The sequence below is a fragment of the Morus notabilis genome, unplaced genomic scaffold (genome assembly GCF_000414095.1).
Source record: "Morus notabilis unplaced genomic scaffold, ASM41409v2 Scaffold297, whole genome shotgun sequence".
NCBI classification, from domain to species: domain Eukaryota; kingdom Viridiplantae; phylum Streptophyta; class Magnoliopsida; order Rosales; family Moraceae; genus Morus; species Morus notabilis.
In genome coordinates this window covers 505,067-523,416 of record NW_010357726.1, presented here as the reverse complement: position 1 = coordinate 523,416, position 18,350 = coordinate 505,067, and the positions used below count along the sequence as shown (strand labels likewise).

At 33.8% G+C, this 18,350-nt stretch overlaps 3 protein-coding genes across 3 annotated transcripts in view; 1 reads left to right on the top strand and 2 right to left on the bottom strand.

Moving 5' to 3' along the window:
• The first annotated feature begins 1,185 nt into the window (after positions 1–1,185).
• LOC21407019 (transcription factor GLABRA 3) lies at positions 1,186–5,376 on the top strand. The gene is made up of 8 exons (XM_024175357.1): positions 1,186–2,294; positions 2,839–3,093; positions 3,238–3,334; positions 3,475–3,489; positions 3,613–3,669; positions 3,777–4,379; positions 4,580–4,786; positions 4,881–5,376. The coding sequence occupies exons 1-8, from the start codon at positions 2,170–2,172 to the stop codon at positions 5,328–5,330; spliced, it is 1,809 nt and encodes a 602-aa protein (XP_024031125.1). The 5' UTR covers positions 1,186–2,169; the 3' UTR covers positions 5,331–5,376.
• A 4,690-nt stretch (positions 5,377–10,066) lies between these two features.
• LOC21407018 (GMP synthase [glutamine-hydrolyzing]) lies at positions 10,067–13,449 on the bottom strand. The gene is made up of 6 exons (XM_010090797.2): positions 12,806–13,449; positions 12,094–12,344; positions 11,593–11,968; positions 11,360–11,491; positions 11,098–11,273; positions 10,067–10,681 (listed from the first exon to the last, which is right to left on the bottom strand). The coding sequence occupies exons 1-6, from the start codon at positions 13,355–13,357 to the stop codon at positions 10,558–10,560; spliced, it is 1,611 nt and encodes a 536-aa protein (XP_010089099.1). The 5' UTR covers positions 13,358–13,449; the 3' UTR covers positions 10,067–10,557.
• A 1,015-nt stretch (positions 13,450–14,464) lies between these two features.
• LOC21407017 overlaps positions 14,465–18,350 on the bottom strand; it is a gene marked incomplete at its 5' end in the record, with an annotated part of 4,548 nt that continues 662 nt past the window's right edge. The window contains 5 exons of the mRNA XM_024175918.1: positions 14,465–14,857; positions 15,696–15,839; positions 15,977–16,021; positions 16,656–16,811; positions 16,924–17,063. Coding sequence (XP_024031686.1) covers positions 14,465–14,857; positions 15,696–15,839; positions 15,977–16,021; positions 16,656–16,811; positions 16,924–17,063 — 878 coding nt within the window. The remainder of the gene's footprint in view (positions 14,858–15,695; positions 15,840–15,976; positions 16,022–16,655; positions 16,812–16,923; positions 17,064–18,350) is intronic.

Below are 18,350 nucleotides of genomic sequence, written 5' to 3'. Positions count from 1 at the left end.
GAGTACCATCGAATTAATGTCTTGCAATACAACCACGACTTTTTCTTAAAATTCAGAATAAAATTTTGTAAGATGTTGATCGAGAGAATATATTCACATTTGTTTATTGGAATTTTAGATCAATGGGTAAATAGGTGAGTTAAGCGAGACACTTTCTAATCTTTTCTTAAGAAATGAAAAAAGAGTAAATTCGAAAATGAAGGTAAAAACAACAACTAATTACAATAAAATTTCCCAAAAATTTACATTACAACTCATTGGGAAAAATAAAAGTGAGCAATTATGCTAGTCATTTCATTGTTTTAGTTAAAATATTATTTAGCTAAAATATTATTTAATTTTTTTTTACTTTTCTTCACTCTAATAATTAATTAAATGATTAACTATTTTAAAGAATGCATTCCACACTAGTTAAATATAAGTAGTATGGAGTAACCAGTCATTTTATTTTTTTATATTATTTTATTCTTTTAATTGTAATAAATGTAATTTTTTTTAAATTCAATAAAATAATTTATATTTAATTAAAATATAGAGTATGATTGAATAATTCACTAAAAAATTATTAATTAAAATAACTTTCTAACTATTATAACTAAAATTTAGGGCCCGTTTCGTTCTCTGATTCGAGTTTTGAATTCGAGTTGAGATGTAAGTTTATGTGGGAGCTTTTTACCATAGTAAAAAAATTAGATATGACTATTTCTGAGAGCTTTTTACTATAACAAAACTCGAATTCTAAACTCAAATCAGTGAAATGAACGGAGTTTTAGAAATCTCTCTAAGAAATACCGGTACTAATAAAACATATTCTAAAAAAACCTAAATGAAACAAGAAAATGGTGAGAGAGAGAGACCGGGCTCGTTTGGTTGGAAGATTCATTCTCTGATTTGAATAATAATTTATGGTCACTACAATATTTTTTCTCATAAAAAATATATATAAATTAAAAATAATTTTAATCTCATTATTTTAATACATGAACCACACAGACTCTAACACAATTAATTACTCTTGTTTTTTGTTTATGATTTTTCACCAAATCCACCATTAAAGTATGTACCGCCACCGAGGTGGGCGCTTATTTAGTCCATGGGACCACTTTTACCTGACAATCTTCCTCCCTCTCTCTTACCCTTCTTTTTCCTCTCTCTTCTTTGTACATCATCTCTCATTTTACTTGTATTAGTAAAAGTGAAAGAGTCTTTCCTTCTCCTTCTGCTGTTCTTCCGATTTGTGTATGTATATATGTAACAATCTTGTTGGGTTGTTGAGCATACCAGTTTTGAATATCATTATGAGTCAATCGTCAAAGCCCATTTTTTAACATGGAAATGTGTTTTAACTCTTGACTAAACTGAAGCTCTTTCCCCTCTTTTTCTTGGTTGCCGACTTGGTTTTTGGACAGTTTTAAGGGGAATAAAAAAAAAAAACTGAAAATCAACAACTTATACAAGGTGGGGTTTTTGTGGATGTCGAAAGTAGGTCCCCCATGTAATTCAGTTTTTCTGGGTCATCAGGTCTTTAATATTGGTTCTTTTATTTACTTGTTTTTTTATTTAATTTTTTTTACGTGTGTTTAAGAGTTTGAGAGCTTCAAAAAGTCCATAAGAAGATCATGCATTTTTATTTGAATACCACCTTATAACCATTTAAGAAAACCTTGCCTTTTTTTCTATGATGACAAAAGGCTTGTAGCTTTTTTCAAATGAAATATTGAGTACCGCCTTATTGTTATTACTATTATTTATACAAGATTTCTCTCTCTTGCTTTAGCTTTCCCTTTTTTCTTTCTCATGAAAGTGAGATTTCTGATTCAGAATCAGCACCACCAAAAGGGAAAGTGATTTTTTATCAGTCTAGTTGTGGTCTTCCACTTATGAAACAAGATCAGTGTTTAGCTTCTTCTTCTCTTTCTTCTCTATACCATTTTTTCAGCTCCAAATTTGGGAAAACCCATCTGGGATTATGTGTTTTGTCTTGAATTTGAGGCGAAAGACATGAACTTGCTGATGTTTTGTGGGAGATTTCCATAGAGATTGCCTGATTCAGGTTCTGAGAAATGAAGATTTAGGACCTGAAAACAAGAAGTTGAGTGGTGGGGTGTTTCTATTTTATCTCTTTATTTATTTGTTTGTCTTTTCAAATCAAAATCTTTGAGCTTGAATATGGCTACTGGGCTCCAAAACGAGGAGAAAGTGCCAGAGAACTTAAAGAAACAGCTTGCTCTTGCTGTGAGAAGCATCCAATGGAGTTATGCCATCTTCTGGTCCATTTCAGCAAGACAACCAGGGTACATACCAGTCCCTTATATTCTCCCTAATCTGGATTTTTTTTTAACATTTGTTTTTGAACAAATTTCTCTTTCTTTGAATTTTCTGAACTGGATTTGGCTAAAAGAATTTGGAAATGCCTAGATGAAATAAGTTAAGTTGGTTGCCAAAAAAAAAAAAAAAAAAAAAAAAGAACCCCTCTTTGGTCTATTTGCTTTTAGCATGGTAGTATTGTTTTATAAGATTTTCCTATAGGTAATTAACTCCATATAACATTTAATCTTCTTGTTCCAAAGAGAAATCATCTAAAGTTTTGGTTCTGCAAAAATTAAACTGGTTTGACTTGATGGGTTGGTTGGTTTTTTCATTTTAGCCCTTCTTAACATGAAGAAAAATGATATCAAAGTTAACTCTTTGACTCTGCTCATCTTTTCTTAACATTGTTCTTTGTTTTTCTTTTTATCCTGAGAATTTCTTTATGCCTGTTTTGAAATCTTACGGCCTTGATTATCATAGCTCAAAGTTATTAACTTTACTATAAACATGTTGATGAAAAATATGTAGGGTGTTGGAATGGGGTGAGGGTTATTACAATGGAGATATTAAGACAAGGAAAACAGTCCAAGCTGTGGAACTAAATGCTGACCAAATAGGTCTGCAAAGGAGTGAGCAATTGAGGGCCCTTTATGAGTCACTCTCTGCAGGTGAAGCCAACCCACAAGCTAAAAGGCCCTCTGCAGCATTATCTCCTGAAGATCTCTCTGATACAGAGTGGTATTACCTGGTTTGCATGTCATTTGTCTTCAATACTGGTCAAGGGTAATTTATTTTTCTTAGTTTTTCTTTTTTTATTGTAATGATTTCTCATTTATTTACCTTTGAACTCTTATGGAAAGATGGAACATTTGTCTTTTGCATTGTTATATGAAAATCATACTTTTGTTGTTCCTCTATGTTCTTCAGATTGCCAGGAAGAACACTAGCAGATGGTCAACCAATCTGGCTATGCAATGCTCCTTTTGCAGATAGCAAAGTATTTAGCCGTTCTCTGCTGGCAAAGGTAATTTTCGGTTTCTCAAGTGACATATTGCACCAACTATTTCTGGTTAATATAGATTGGTGGTATTTTGGATTCACGATAAAACTTAACATATTCTGTTTGTTTTCCTTTTCATGCTTGGTAATGACGATCCTACTCAGAGTGCATCAATTCAGGTACTACTACATGGTCATTGATCTTTCCCTGGCTTGAACTGCAAATATTTAAACATGATTTTTCGCCATAATTTCTTTTATGACCCAAACTAAGTAGATGTCATTTTGTGTTTCCATTTCAAGACTGTGGCATGCTTTCCATTTTTGGGAGGTGTGATCGAGCTGGGCGTGACTGATCTGGTACTTTTCTTCTCTGAATGTCTTATGCACGAGTGGATTTAGAGTTTAATCGATCTTAGACTTGAGATTTGATGTAAACTGTTCTGCCCAATTTTCTTTTTGTGAAGGTTGTGGAGGACTATGCTCTCATTGACCAAGTTAAGATGTCACTTTTGGAGATTCCGTACACCAAATCTTCTAAGAAATCCGACCTTGGTGCAGACAAAGGTTTTGCGGGTGTACCAACTCCAGTTGTAGGAGGAGAAGAAATAAATATGTCTTCTCCTAGTCCCAGTTCTAATGGGTTGGAACCAAATCAGCCAACTGAAGATTCTTTTATGGTGGAAGGAAAAAATGGGGCGGCTTCCCAAGTACAAAGCTGGCAAGTTATGGATGATGAAGTCAGTAATTGTGTCCCTCAATCTATGGACTCAAGTGACTGTATATCGCAAACTCTAGTAGAACCCGAGAAGGTTGCTCTCAGTTCTAAGCGTGAAACGGCACAAGATCATCGAGTAAAGGACCTTAAAGAGTGCAATCAAACCAAAATTTCTTCACTGGATTTGCGAAGTGAAGACATACATTATAAGGGCGTTATTTCGACTCTCTTCAAGAGCTCACACCAGTTAATTTTGGGGCCTAACTTTCAGAACCTTCATCAGGGGTCCAGCTTCATCAGTTGGAAGAAAGGACGAGTTGCGAAGAAACCAAGAGGTGGAGCTTCACAGAAGTTAGTTAAGAAGGTCTTGTTTGAAGTTCCTCGGATGCACGTTAAGCGCATGGTAGATTCGGCTGAAGATAACGGCAATAAGAATGGGGCTTGGAGACCAGAAGCTGATGAAGTAGGAGTTAACCATGCATTGTCTGAGAGGAGGAGAAGGGAAAGATTAAATGAAAAATTCTCAATTCTAAAAACGATGCTTCACAGAAGTTAGTTAAGAAGGTCTTGTTTGAAGTTCCTCGGATGCACGTTAAGCGCATGGTAGATTCGGCTGAAGATAACGGCAATAAGAATGGGGCTTGGAGACCAGAAGCTGATGAAGTAGGAGTTAACCATGCATTGTCTGAGAGGAGGAGAAGGGAAAGATTAAATGAAAAATTCTCAATTCTAAAAACGATGATTCCTTCATTAACCAAGGTAAATACAACTTGATGTTTTTTTTTTTTTGCCCCCTCCATTAGCCAAGACATTTAAGTACAAAGTAAAACGCTTTTCCATTTTGTCTTTACAGGATGACAAAGTATCTATACTTGATGATGCAATAGAATATCTGAAAGAGCTAGAGAGAAGGATTGAGGAGTTGGAATCTTGCAGGGAGTTGGAAGACTTAGAACCAAAAACAAGGAGAAAACCCCAAGATGCCAGAGAGGGAACATCTGATAACTACGGAAACAAGAAAAATGATAAGGCGAAGAAGCCATCAGTGAACAAGAGGAAGGCTTGTGACATGGAGGAAGTGGGGCCATACACGAATCACACAGTGTCAAAGGATAGCTCAGCTGATAGTATAGCTGTTAGTATGAAGAACAAAGTTGTCATAATTGAGATCAGATGTCCATGGAGGGAGGGATTGTTGCTAGAAATCATAGATGCCTTGAGCAATCTCCATTTAGATTCTCACTCGGTTCAATCTTCCACTGTCGACGGGATCATTTCCTTAATTATTCAATCTACGGTATGAAGATTGAGTTTTAACTTTATAAGCAAGAGCTTTTTCTTTGTCATGTAGTTTTTAACCAGGTCCATTGATGATGGACATTCTAAGTCTCTCTCTCTCTCTCTCTCTCTCTCTCTCTCTCTCTCTAAAACAAGACCTCCGTTTGGTTGGTATCGGTGACAGACGTCGGTGTTCTGGCAGAATCCGCGGTTTAGGTTTTTGATGCGATCTTACGTTCTCTCTGGCCTTTCTTTCTTTATTTTTAATTTTTGTTGTTTTTTTTTTTCTTCTATTGCCGGTAAATTGTTTCTGGCACTGATGGAGTATTTTGAAGTTTTAGGCTTGAGTACGTGGCAGTTTTCAATTGGTGGATGAACGACGGGCTGTGCACGCTATCTCATTAAAAGAGATTTTGGTGAAGTGTCACTATTATTTTATTATTTTATTAGGGTTTGTCTAAGCTGCATTTAGAGTAAGAATTCGTATTATAATTTAAATCATGATTCGTGATTTATTATAATATTTTTTTTTATAAAAAATATACGTAAATTAAAAATAATTTTAAATTCATAAATTAAACGTCTCTGTCCGTAAATAAAATAAGAAAACAAAAAGGAATTGAATGAGTTATGTGGTCGTATGCTTAATAACATTAGATCCGTCGAAATCACATTGAAATAAAAAAGTATGCAAAAACGGTAGAATCTGATAAGATCATACTCTCTGAAATAGTGTTACGAGTATATTTTTTTGGTATCCTGCCAAAGAATTATCATTATTAGATCCTCAAAAATGCTTCTTGTATTAAGAAAAATTTAGATGTTTAGTACGAGGATTCGTGACATAATTTGAATCATAATTCGTGATTTATTATAATATTTTTTTTCATAAAAAATATACGTAAATTAAAAATAATTTTAAATTCGTAAATTAAAGTCTCTGGCTCTTGTAAATAAAATAAGAAAACAAAAAGGAATTGAATGAGCTATGTGGTCAATAATTTGAGACAGAGAGAGAAAGTTGAATGTCAGTCTTTTGCAGCATATTTATCATTCTGCACAAATGTCCCTTCTTCACTTTTCCCTTAAAATAAGGAGTGATATATAAAGTTGAGCATGTTATGATGCAACAGAGAATTAGCGAGTAATGACATAAAGAGTTCCAACTATTTAATTACTAAAGAAGAAGAAAAGAAATCTGATCTTAAAGATGTATTTCCATGCAATATAATAATAATAATAATAATAATAATAATAATAATGAAGTACTGCAATGTGTTTTTAAGCACGTAATAGCACTGAAATAAAGGATTATCTCGTCTGCCGAAAAAGTGAAGTTTGTTCACTTTAAGCAAAGGATGTATAATTGGTTTGTCAAAATAGGCAGCATAAAGAGATACTCAAAATATTCTGCCATTTAAAAAACAGAAAATTGTCAAATTGTCAAACTTTGAACGCCAATTTTTAAGCATCTCTAATAAGAAAATCTCAACCTTTATGATTTAGACAGAAAGCATGTGAGCCACCGTGTTTTGTTTCAAGTTTAGAAAATTGACGCAAGGGTTGTTCTCTATATTTTTAATTAGGAGTTTCTCTAATAAGATTAAAAATAAATAAATTATTAGTAGTTCTTTATTTTGAAGTCGTTAAATTTGTATTAGAAATTATCCGTTCTGTATATTTTTTAATCTGACGTGATTTTGATCAAATCTAACAATCAAAAACTGACACTATTGATAGAAAAACTTACCGGAGAAAATCTTTTTTTAATCTAAACAAATTGCTCTCTAAACTTTTGATTTTATTGGATGAGATTTTTTCGGTGGGGCGCTTGCCTGCCCCTAATAGACGGGGATGGGGATTGCCGATGAGTTTTGAGTGGGAATAGGAATAACTTCTTATTCTCGAGTTAGGAGACTCATGAGCCCCTCCTCGATATACATATCTCGTAACAAAAAAAGAAAAAAAAAATACTTATGCTATTTTTAAAAAATATTTCCGTACTAATCCTAAGTATCACATTGTTCTGCATATATATTGTTTTAATTTGACATGTTCTCTGAGAACGTTGAATTTAAATTGAATTTAATATGAATTTTAACTTACTTTTCGTTTCTAACTTCACGAAATTTACAACGGATGTTTTTTTTTTTTGACAGAACATATCATATCCGCTGTACGTGATTTATTAGTCTTCAAAGGTAACTAGAAAAAGTAAATATTTATGTGAAAATTTTAAAATTAAACAAACAGAAAGGATGTGTTTGGAATTCGTTCTAAAATAATTTTATTTTTTATATGAAAATGAAAATGTTTTTAATATCAAACATAAATCATTTTTGAAAATGCGTTTGATAGTTTTATCAAGAGATTGTTTTAAGTATAAAAATCTCTCTCTATAAACAAACGGAAAAGATGTGTTTGGAATTCGTTCTAAAATAATTTTATTTTTTATATGAAAATGAAAATATTTTTAATCTCAAACATAAATCATTTTTGAAAATACGTTTGATAGTTTTATCAAGAGATTGTTTTAAGTATAAAAATCTCTCTCTCTTTGTGCTCGAGAGAGGAGAAAACGAGAACAAAAAATTAAAAACGTCTAAAAGTTATTTTTCATTTATCTCTTATTTTATACTAAACTAAAAAATCATTTTCATTTCTATTTTTTGTCTTTAATTGTGTCAAACGTCATTTTTGTCCCATTTTCATTTTTACTTTTTCAAAAAACGTGAATGAAAACCATGCAGGTTGGTGGTTTTTCTTTCATCTCTCTATTTTCCTTCTTTTTTTTTTTAAGGTCGCTGGGATATATTCCTCAATCAGGTTGGTGGTAAAGCACCACATCCCATTAAAAAATATTTTTTTTAAATGTAAAAGTGGTCTTAAAAGATCTTAAAAATTTTGAAAAAAAAAATGAGTATTTTGCTTTGATTATGTGAATGAAAACCATGCAGACTGCAGAGAATGTCATTTTTTTTTTTTTTTTTGCGCACATGAGAAAATGAAATATTGGCAGTTGAAAAAACAGCCAAAATTTATAAACAAAAAGATCAGAGCAATCGATTCGGAAACGTGTTAAGCTTGGATTTCTCGTTCTTTAATGTTTTCTTCTCTTTCCAACTTTGGAAGTTATTTGTTTCTTGTGTATTGCTTTCCCCGGGGTCATGAAATGATGCATTTTCTTGTTATGTAAACGCGTGATACAAGTTATTACCAATTCACCATTTCTACCCTTTTTATATTTGGGAGAAGGCAGTAAATAATAGATTTTTAAAATTAAATTAATTAAATAGTAGGTTTGAAAATTATTTAAAATAAATAGTAGTTTATGTGATAAATCGATCATTTATAGCGTAAATGAACCATTTATGATTAGTGAAAATATTTTTTTTAAGTAAATTTATTTTTATGGTTGGTAAAAATATTTTTTCCACTAAAATACATTTTTTTTACCATGTAAGTTATTTTTAGCAATCATAAAGAAATCATTTACATGATAAATAATTCATTTACCACGTAAACTGCTATTTACTTTAAATAGTTTTAAAATCTGCTATTTACTTAATTTAGCTTCAAAAATATGCTATTTTTATGTCAAATACGTCCCTCCAAGCAATTACAATCTTAATAGATTTTTTGAATTTTGAGGTTCTCTTACCATATATACACTAAGCTTAAATCCAAGAATCTAATTCGCATTGAATAGGTTGTTTGGTTGAGGGATTCGTTCTCTGATTCGAATCATGGTTCGTAGTTCGTTACAGTATTTTCTCTCACAAAAAATACATATAAATCAAAAATAGTTCTAATAATGAACCAAACGTCTTCGTATTGCTTCAAAGATGAAAATTATTGATTATTATGTTGGACATTGACATATAACAATTGTATATGAGATAGTTTTCTTTTTTAAGATGAGGAGAATTTGAAAGTTACACCATGATGGAGAGTCGGGTTTTTTATTTATCATTAGCTTATGATTGCAATCCTAATATCACATGAGATTCTTAATAGTAAATTATATTAATGTGTGAATTTATGAGTGCTTAAAATGTTTAATGATAGAATAGCTTATTTTTTTATTTTTTCCCTTCTTTTAGGATTTCCGGTTTTCCAAGACATTGTCTTACACACAGGTCCCGTTCATTTCGATGATTCGAGTTTAAAATTCGAGTTTTGTTACAGTAAAAAGCTCTCAGAAACAGTCACATCTAACTTTTTTGCTACAGTAAAAAGCTCTCACATAACATCACATCTCAACTCGAATTAGCGAACTGAACGGACCCAATAGATCCAAAGTCCGGCCTAGGAATGAGTGAGGAAATTATTTTAGATGCCGTGTGGTCAAACAAATTGAAGTGGACAACATGTTATTTTAGATCAAAACTCAAAAAAAATTTGAACTCAAATTACAATTTTATTCAAATTCACATTCTTTTTAAAATTTAAATTTAAACGAGTTTTAATTTAAATTTAGAGTTAAAATCTGACTTTCAATTCCCCCTTCAACTCAAGTTCTTATACTCAAATTCAAATTAAAAACACCATAACTTTTTCACTTTAATTCCGATTGAGATAATTTTTTTTCTGTGTTCACAACGAAAAGACGAATAAAACCTCATCCATAACCCTATTAAAATTTTCCATCACCATTAAGTTTTTATTAAAATACTATCTAAATACAAATTTAAATTTTGACCCACCTAAACACAAACTCAAATAGATTCTCAATTTAAACCATAACTCAAATATGCACATCCAAACACAAACTCAAATTATAACTCAAATTCAACAAAATATCTACACTCAAATTACCATAACTAAAAACTGCAACCGAACAAGCCATAATATCTCCTTCACATGATCAAGATTACATCAGATCAACTGAAGATAATTGTTTCTTGAGAGCTCACAGCATCATTCCATGAGACATTCGTAGACAAGTTCTTTCACATTCTGCAGCGAAGAGTAGTTAAATATTCTTCATTCCATGATAGTAACCTTCTGTGATTCCATATCATTTGAATTTAATGCAGATCGTGAGGATCAAAATCTTGTGAAGAGCTAAAACACTAGTACAAAATAGCTCCAAAGATTATTCAAAGCGAAAAATCGGATACGATTCCAATCCATTTCTTGCCAACCTTGCAAGATTTGATACCAAGGAAAGCATAAATTACTGGAACCTTAACTTGTATACAACTATAAAGTTCGCTACCCTATAAATCACACAAGGATCCTTCCCTGTGTCATTCCCATTCAATTGTTGATGGAGGCTTAGATGTAATATCGTAACTGACTCGGTTTACAGCTCGAACACTATTGCAAATCTTTTGCGACACTTCAGCCAAAAATTTGGATTCAAAAGGGTACCTGGAGCCACAAAGAGATCGGCAAAGTAAATACGCGATGATGCATTGAGGAAAGGGATAATTAGATAAGCATGAATTCATTATGAAAAGCATACATGCATTAGAATGTATATATGTCAACTTGATAAAAGAGCACTTCCAGATTGTGCAAAGCACAATTTCACAGAACAAATAGTTTCTATTATGATTTTACAACATGCAAATTATCTGCATCATTGAAAGAGTAACATGAAAGATAACTGATTCTTCACTCTTGCTATCTTATGTTTGTTTGTCAGTGCAAAATAACAGCCGTACTCCAACATAAATAAAAAATTTTGATTTTCTGGGTGACTAAATAGGAAAAGATGCAGCACAAGGGGGAAACGAAGCTACATAGTACATGGCATAGTGTAAATGCCATATGTGAAGGCTTACCAGTCTGCTGTCATTCCATCCTCACTCGTAACAGCTCTAAGGGCAACTGCATGACCATGTGTTCTTTGATCACCTTGAACTCCAACAGTTTTCACGGGCAAAAACACTGCAAATGCTTGCCAGATGACATCATAAAGCCCAGCATCCTTGATTGCCTGGATAAAAATCTCATCAACCTGGAAAAGGAAATCATAAATTGAAAGAAATTTGGAAATAAAAGGCAACAAGAAGTCCAAGTTTTCACATGGCAAATGAAGAATACCAAGCGGAGGGTGTCCAAGTAATTCCCCACAGTTACATCACCAATAACTCGTACTGCGAGACCAGGCCCAGGAAAGGGATGGCGCTTTAGAAATCCTTCTGGAACATTTAGTATCTTTCCCATTTGGCGAACCTTTATACAAGAAGGGCAACCAAAATATTATGAATTGATTTATAAAGCGAGAATATTCATGTGAAATGGAAAAAAAAAAATTGAGAAAGCAGAATCAAAACCTCGTCCTTAAAGAGAAGCTTGAGTGGCTCAATTAGCTTCAGTTTCATGTCCTTGGGAAGTCCCCCAACATTGTGATGACTCTTGATTGTGTGAGAGTGAGTACTACCAGATCCAGGCGGTGGACAAGATTCAATTACATCAGGGTATAAGGTTCCTTGGACCAAGTAGGAAGGTTTTGTTCCAAATTTCTTCTCTAACTCGTGGGCAAAAGCATCAAAGATGCTGATAAATTCCTTTCCAATGATTTTTCTTTTCATCTCGGGATCCTCCACACCTTTTAATTTACTCAGAAAGTCATTTGTTGCATCCACACAAATAACAGGCAGATGAAGATCCCTCTCAAAAGTTTCCATTACACGTTCCCTTTCCTTGTACCTAACAAAGAAAAGATCCTTGATGTAAAACTTGAACTTTGACATTGAACTTCATAATATTCCACGAACAGGTATCGAACTATCTAACATGTTGGTCTATCAAAAAGAAACTGTTTTTCATCTCACCTCAGCAAACCATTGTCAACAAAAATGCAATGAAGTCTATCACCAATCGCTTTATGAACAAGCGTAGCAGCAACTGTGGAGTCCACACCACCGGACAATGCGCAAATAACATGCTTACAAGGCCCCACTGTCTCTTTTATCACTTTTATCTCTTGATCCAAAACATTTTCCATTTTCCAACCCGCCTTCACACCGCAAACATCAAAGAGAAAATAACAAAGTGTTTCCATCCCTAGTGGCGAATGTGTCACCTGCACAAGATTGGCAAAAGTAAAACTTGACACACGCTTTCATTTAAAAAATTTCACTCTCCACAGAGTAACTTATTTCAGTATTTGATTTCACTTGGGCCAAAAAATAAATAAATAACTTTTAAAAGAGCAAACCACTGCCAAGAGTTGGCATAAATTTTGATAGTGTTCAAAATCATAAAACCGAAAATACATACTTTTGCTTTTGCAAGCAATTAATCTACCAACATTTTAACAAAGTAAGACCGTGTACTAAGTGACAATAACACCATTAACTTAGTCCCTCCATAGTTCATAAAAATCTGAACTTCATTTCTTTGAACCAAACATTCACAAACAAGTAAGCATTTTTCATGAACAATACCAACCGACAATACCAACCGAACCATACAAAAATAGCATTTTTCAAAGCTAAAACCATCAAAAAACAGTGACATTCAAAGCCAAATTGATGAAGTTACCTCGGGATGATACTGGAGGCCATAAAACCTCCTCGTCTGATTCTGAATGGCGGCGAAGGCACCCTGCCGGCTCCGCGCCACCACCTCGAACCCCTCCGGCAACCTGGCGGCCTCGTCGCCGTGGCTCATCCAAACGGTCTGCGAATCTCCGCACTTCTTGTTGCCGAAAATCCCCGAACTCCTCTCGACCTCAATCTCCATCCTCCCGTACTCCTGCTTCTCCCCAATCCTAACCTCGCCGCCGAGCTTCTGGACGATGAGCTGGAGGCCGTAGCAGATGCCAAGGACGAAGACGCCGTTGGCCTCCGCCCACTCGACGAAGCCGTCCGGGAAGGAAGGGGAGCCCGGTGTGTGGACGGAGTGGGGCCCGCCGGAGAGGATGACGACACGGGGATGGTGGTCGGCGATGGCGGAGAGAGGGCTGGTGCCGGAGATGCAGAGGGAGAAGACGGAGAGGGCGCGGATTCGGCGCGTGATGAGGTGAGTGTATTGGGAGCCGTAGTCGAGGATGAGGACGCGGTCGGATTCCACGGTCTTTGGGTCAATCGCCATTGTTGGAGGGCTAGGGTTCAGTGGTGATGGCTAGGGTTTAAGGTCTGGAGGAAGAAGAAAAGGGAGTGGGGTTTTGGAGCGAGTGGAGGGATTTAAATTAAATTATGGTTAGGGTTTTTGGGGTAGGAAAAAAGAATAAATAAAATAATGAGAAAAATAATAGAAAATAAAAAAGGAGGAGACAGAGAAAAAGTTTAAAAAAAAAAAAAAAAAAAAAAAAAAAAAAAGAGCCGTTTTCGGCCTTGGAGGGAAGTGGGGGGAGCCGGACTTGGGTTTTGGATTAATAATTGCAAAATTAATTTTTAAGGGTTTTTAGTGATAATTTTAGGGTATTAGGTGCTCTTAATTTTTCAGGATTTGAACTCTGGAAACACGTCACGTGTAGACGACTGTTATTTAAAAAAAAAAAAAAAACACGTTTTTAACCGGTCTTTAATAGTTTGAGTCCTCTCACGACTAGTATTTATTTATAATTATTGAGTTTGATTAAAATCATATCAAGAAGAAAACATCATAGGGTGTTAGGTGCACTTATTTTTTGGAATTTGAAATTCAAAAACATCTAATGTGAGCTCCCACATGGATTGAAATTTTATCTAACGATGAAATATGTCACATTTGCGTGACCTTTATTTGTTTATCAAGAAATGACAAGTCGTTTGGTAGTCAAAGTTTTTTGTCTCTCGCATCACAAAACGACAGTTTGAAATTCCATTGGGAAAAAGAGTCTTTTATCGTTTATGCTCTAAAACGACATGTCGTCGATTTTTAAACGTCGTATGATTCCATCTACCCAAAAAATAAGTTAATTCTTCCCTCTTTCTTTACCAAATCTTTAGTATAGTTAAACTAGTAATAAACTCATAAGACAAGAACAGAAACAAAAAAACACTAATGGGTTGTTTGGTTGCTAAATTCATGTCATGATTCGAATCATGGTTCGTGATTCGCTACAGTATTTTTTCTCACAAAAAACATACGTAAACCGAAAATAATTATGAATTATAATTCAAAATCTATGAACCAAACGTCCACCGAATTTATTTATCTGTGCTTCTAATGAGTCATGACAAATATGGGACTTCAAGAGTAAATATATTACCGCTTCTAAAAAGTACAACCCCTAGGTCCCCCAAAGTAAACTTGAAAGCCCCAACCTCTAACTTCATTCACAAACTTTTGGGCCTTGTAGCACACAGGCTTGTCAGCCCAAGTCTTAATATCCTCTAATTGTGGGTCCTCAAATTTGGCGCTGTCCTTATAATCAGGTACAACCTTAATCTGCCTCACATAAGCTGTTTTTCCATAGTTTACTCCGATAGCATCTGCAGGGTAATTGCCACTTCCCATTGCAGGGCTGAGCACGTTCAATGGGCTGTAGATCTGTCCTCCCCATGACACAAACCTTGCGCCACCACCTAGTACAGGGATCACTGTCCTTGGCCAATAACCGATGTATTTGTCTTCCAACATTAGCCACCAATGTCCCGAAACTCGGTCCTATTTTCGACGACCAAACAACACTAGTGAGTTATATTGACCTTTACAAACCAAATCAAACTAAATTAAATCAAGGGAGAAAGAAGAAAATAGGTCAAGATTTGAGATGAATAAAAATTAATAGGTCAATAGTTTATATAAGTTAATAAATAGGTCAAATTACTGTTTTCGTCCATAACTTGTCCGGTTATGAACCATAACTTGACAAGTTATTGACCATAATTCACAATTTGTGTACATAACTTGTCTGGCTATGAACCATAACTTGACAAGTTTATCTATAACTTATCTGGTTATGAACCATAACTTGACAAGTTATGACCTATTAATTTCTATAACTAAAAATTGGCCTATATACTTTCTTAAATTTTTCGGCCTATTTTCTACTATTTCTCTTCAATCAAATCGTTCATAATCAGTTTTAGAGGCCCAACAATTATGGACCTTTGCAAAAATGTGACCCCATTGCAACTTTTTTTTTTTATATGATTTATTTTTAATCAAATGAAACAACTTTCTTAAAAAGCCTAAAATCACATTGAATCATTTATACAATAGTCAACACTACAAAAATAAGAATTGTTGTTTGATTAAAAAAAACCCAAGCTAATATTTGTTTTTTTCTTTTTCCTGAAGTGCCTGTTAATTCAAATATATACATATATATGAACATGTTTTCAAAATACATACGTAGGTAAAATTTAGATCCTAAAACCGACCAACAAACTGATAAAAAGATAAGAATTTCAAGCCGATCAAATCGATTGATTGGATTTTAATTGGTTGGTCTGGTTGGTTTGGTCGGTTAATTTAGTTAAGGGGAAGGAAGATCTTTCACCAGATGCAAACTGAGTAGCACATCAAATTGAGAGCCATTGACAACGGAATGGGGTAGAACAAGGCCAAGGGCTATTTTCGGGCTAACGTGTACAAATCCTTCACAAAGAGTATTAAAGCAGCCAGTATTTTGATAACCATCAGCCTGTGTCCAAGATTTCAAGAACCATGTAAAGGATTAACCACAATGTGGTAGAAATAAACTACATCTTAGTGAAGATAATATCAAGATTCTTTTTTTAAGGTGACAAAAAGTTAAGAATGTGAAAGTTTTACGCTTACAGTCCAATAGGTATACAATCTGCTTTCTCCTGAATTTTTATGAACCTGAAAGCATTGAAAAGCAAGAGAAAATGTACTTATAGCCTGTAATTTGTATCACATAACAACAAACATTGCAGACACAAATTATGTTTATTCTTCTCGTTTTATGCTAGTTTTGTGTCCACAAATTACAAAAACTGATATAGCTCATAAGTGTTTTTTTTCCCTCTCCTTGTTCACAAGTTCATAATGTCATTGAAGTAAAAAGTAAATACACAAATTAGCAAGGTCTACTATCATTAGGCATGGCATTTGCTCAACACTTTCCAATTTTTTACACCCTTGAGCATATACTACATTTCTGTCTAATTCCTTGTATTCTTTAAGAAAACTTTACAGTAGGGAATGAAAAAATACCCTACTCGTAACGCTCTATTTTGAACTGTTAAATCTGTATCAGATTCTATCAGTTTTGTGCAATTATTTAATTTTATATAATTTTAACCAGATCTAGCATTTGGAAACATGTGCACTATCGTAATGGCTCCCATATTTTTACATTGTCAAGCTAGACTTGATTTTTATTGTGATCAAAATTTGTAAGACTCAAAACTGTCACTGAGATATCCATGAGAACAACTCTAAAAGGCTAATTGCAAAAGAAAGTAAGAAGAACAGTTTTGAAGTAGATACGTACTATCCATCCTGTTTGTATACTAGTTAGCTCATCTACATCGCCATTTGCAATCCACATTCCACCACTGCTAAACTGATTTTCTTCAACACTGGGATTCCATACACTTAGGCGCGCTCTCGCCCCGAAATTTCCGCTTGTGTGCTCAAGCACTGCAGACTAAACCAGCAAAAAATTGGAAGAAAAATATCAACCCAAATAGAAGAAATTAAGTTTCATGTGTAGAAAAACTAAATAATCAAGAGGATAAAATAGTTGTTAGTATATTTACATGGTGGCCCCTAGTGTCAACATTTTTGCCATGATAAGGACTGTTTGTTGGATAGTTTAATCCCAAAGACTTTATAGATTTTGCCATTATGAGATCTTCTCTGCTAGCCCTTTTGATGGGGACTGATCCTGGTGGGCACTTTATGTTCTTGGGCATGTATTGCAAATATTTATAGACTGTTGAAGCTCCATTTCCCACCTCTTTGGGAATGGTTCTAGGCTCCATCTGTTGCATTAAACACCAAGTGATTAATGTTATAACAAACAAATTTTCAAAGACCAAAAATTTATCATTCCATTTATGATAATAAATAAGAGGAAATGGTTCACCTGAATTGTGTGATTCTTTAGCATGGGATGATCAAAAGCAAGTTGTTTGTAGATGTCAATGCAATCTACAATGTCACCATATTCAGTCTGTTCGAAAAAAGAAAAAAAAAAAAAAAAGAAACTAAACACTTCATTTTTGGGTGATTTGCATTAAGATATTATAAAAAGTTCCAATGACAAATTTTGGTCACAAGTAGTGGGAGGTTATTAGTATTTTTTTTTTTTTAATACGGCGTGGAGCCAATAAATCTTACTATATTAAGAAGAAATGAAACTAGTAAGATTCGAATCTTGTATTTGGTTATCACCATAATGAGGACAATCCTGTTTGTTTCTTGGAAATCAAGGCGTTGAAATATCAAACCCTCTTTGACAATGAATTATTTTAGAAATTTGACCTGGAAACTCTTGAGTGGAGCTTTATTGATAAGTTTGAGCTGCCTATCCAATTCCATATCTTCTTCATTGGTGGGTAATCTTCCCAATCCTTGAACTGAATCTGCAACAAAAATCAGAAAAAATATTGCCAGAAACATAGGCATCATGACCTTAGAGTCTCTAATAGCCATAACTAACAAAACCAGTGAATATGAATAAGTAAAGTTTGTGAGTTTTGACCTTTTTTATATATCATCATGAGATAGTTATTATGTGACAGAATCCACATAAATTAGAATCCAAATGGCTATCTGTGTTGCAATTTGCCTCTTTTGAAAGGAAAAAGAGAAGTATTAGGTCAATGAGAAGTGTGTGGGTATTTTCATGCAATAAATTGCTTTCCAAACATAGAAAATGCGAGAGGATTTTCATCTAATGAAGCAAAAACTTGTTTTTAGCCTTGGATTCTTTCCATTTAAAGATACGGATTTGGATTCAAGAGTTTTGACTTGAGATTACAGAATCCTAGGTTGATTTCTCAATTTTTATTTATGCATAGAAAATTATTGTTATTGATTGTTCATGGACATAAAAGAAGCAGCATATCATTTAAGTGAGCAACAAGAAAGGTAATCTCGTAAAACCACTAAAGTAAAAAAAAAAAAAAAAAAAAAAAAAAAAAAAAAAAAAAAAAAAAAAAAAAAAAAAAAAAAAAGGAAA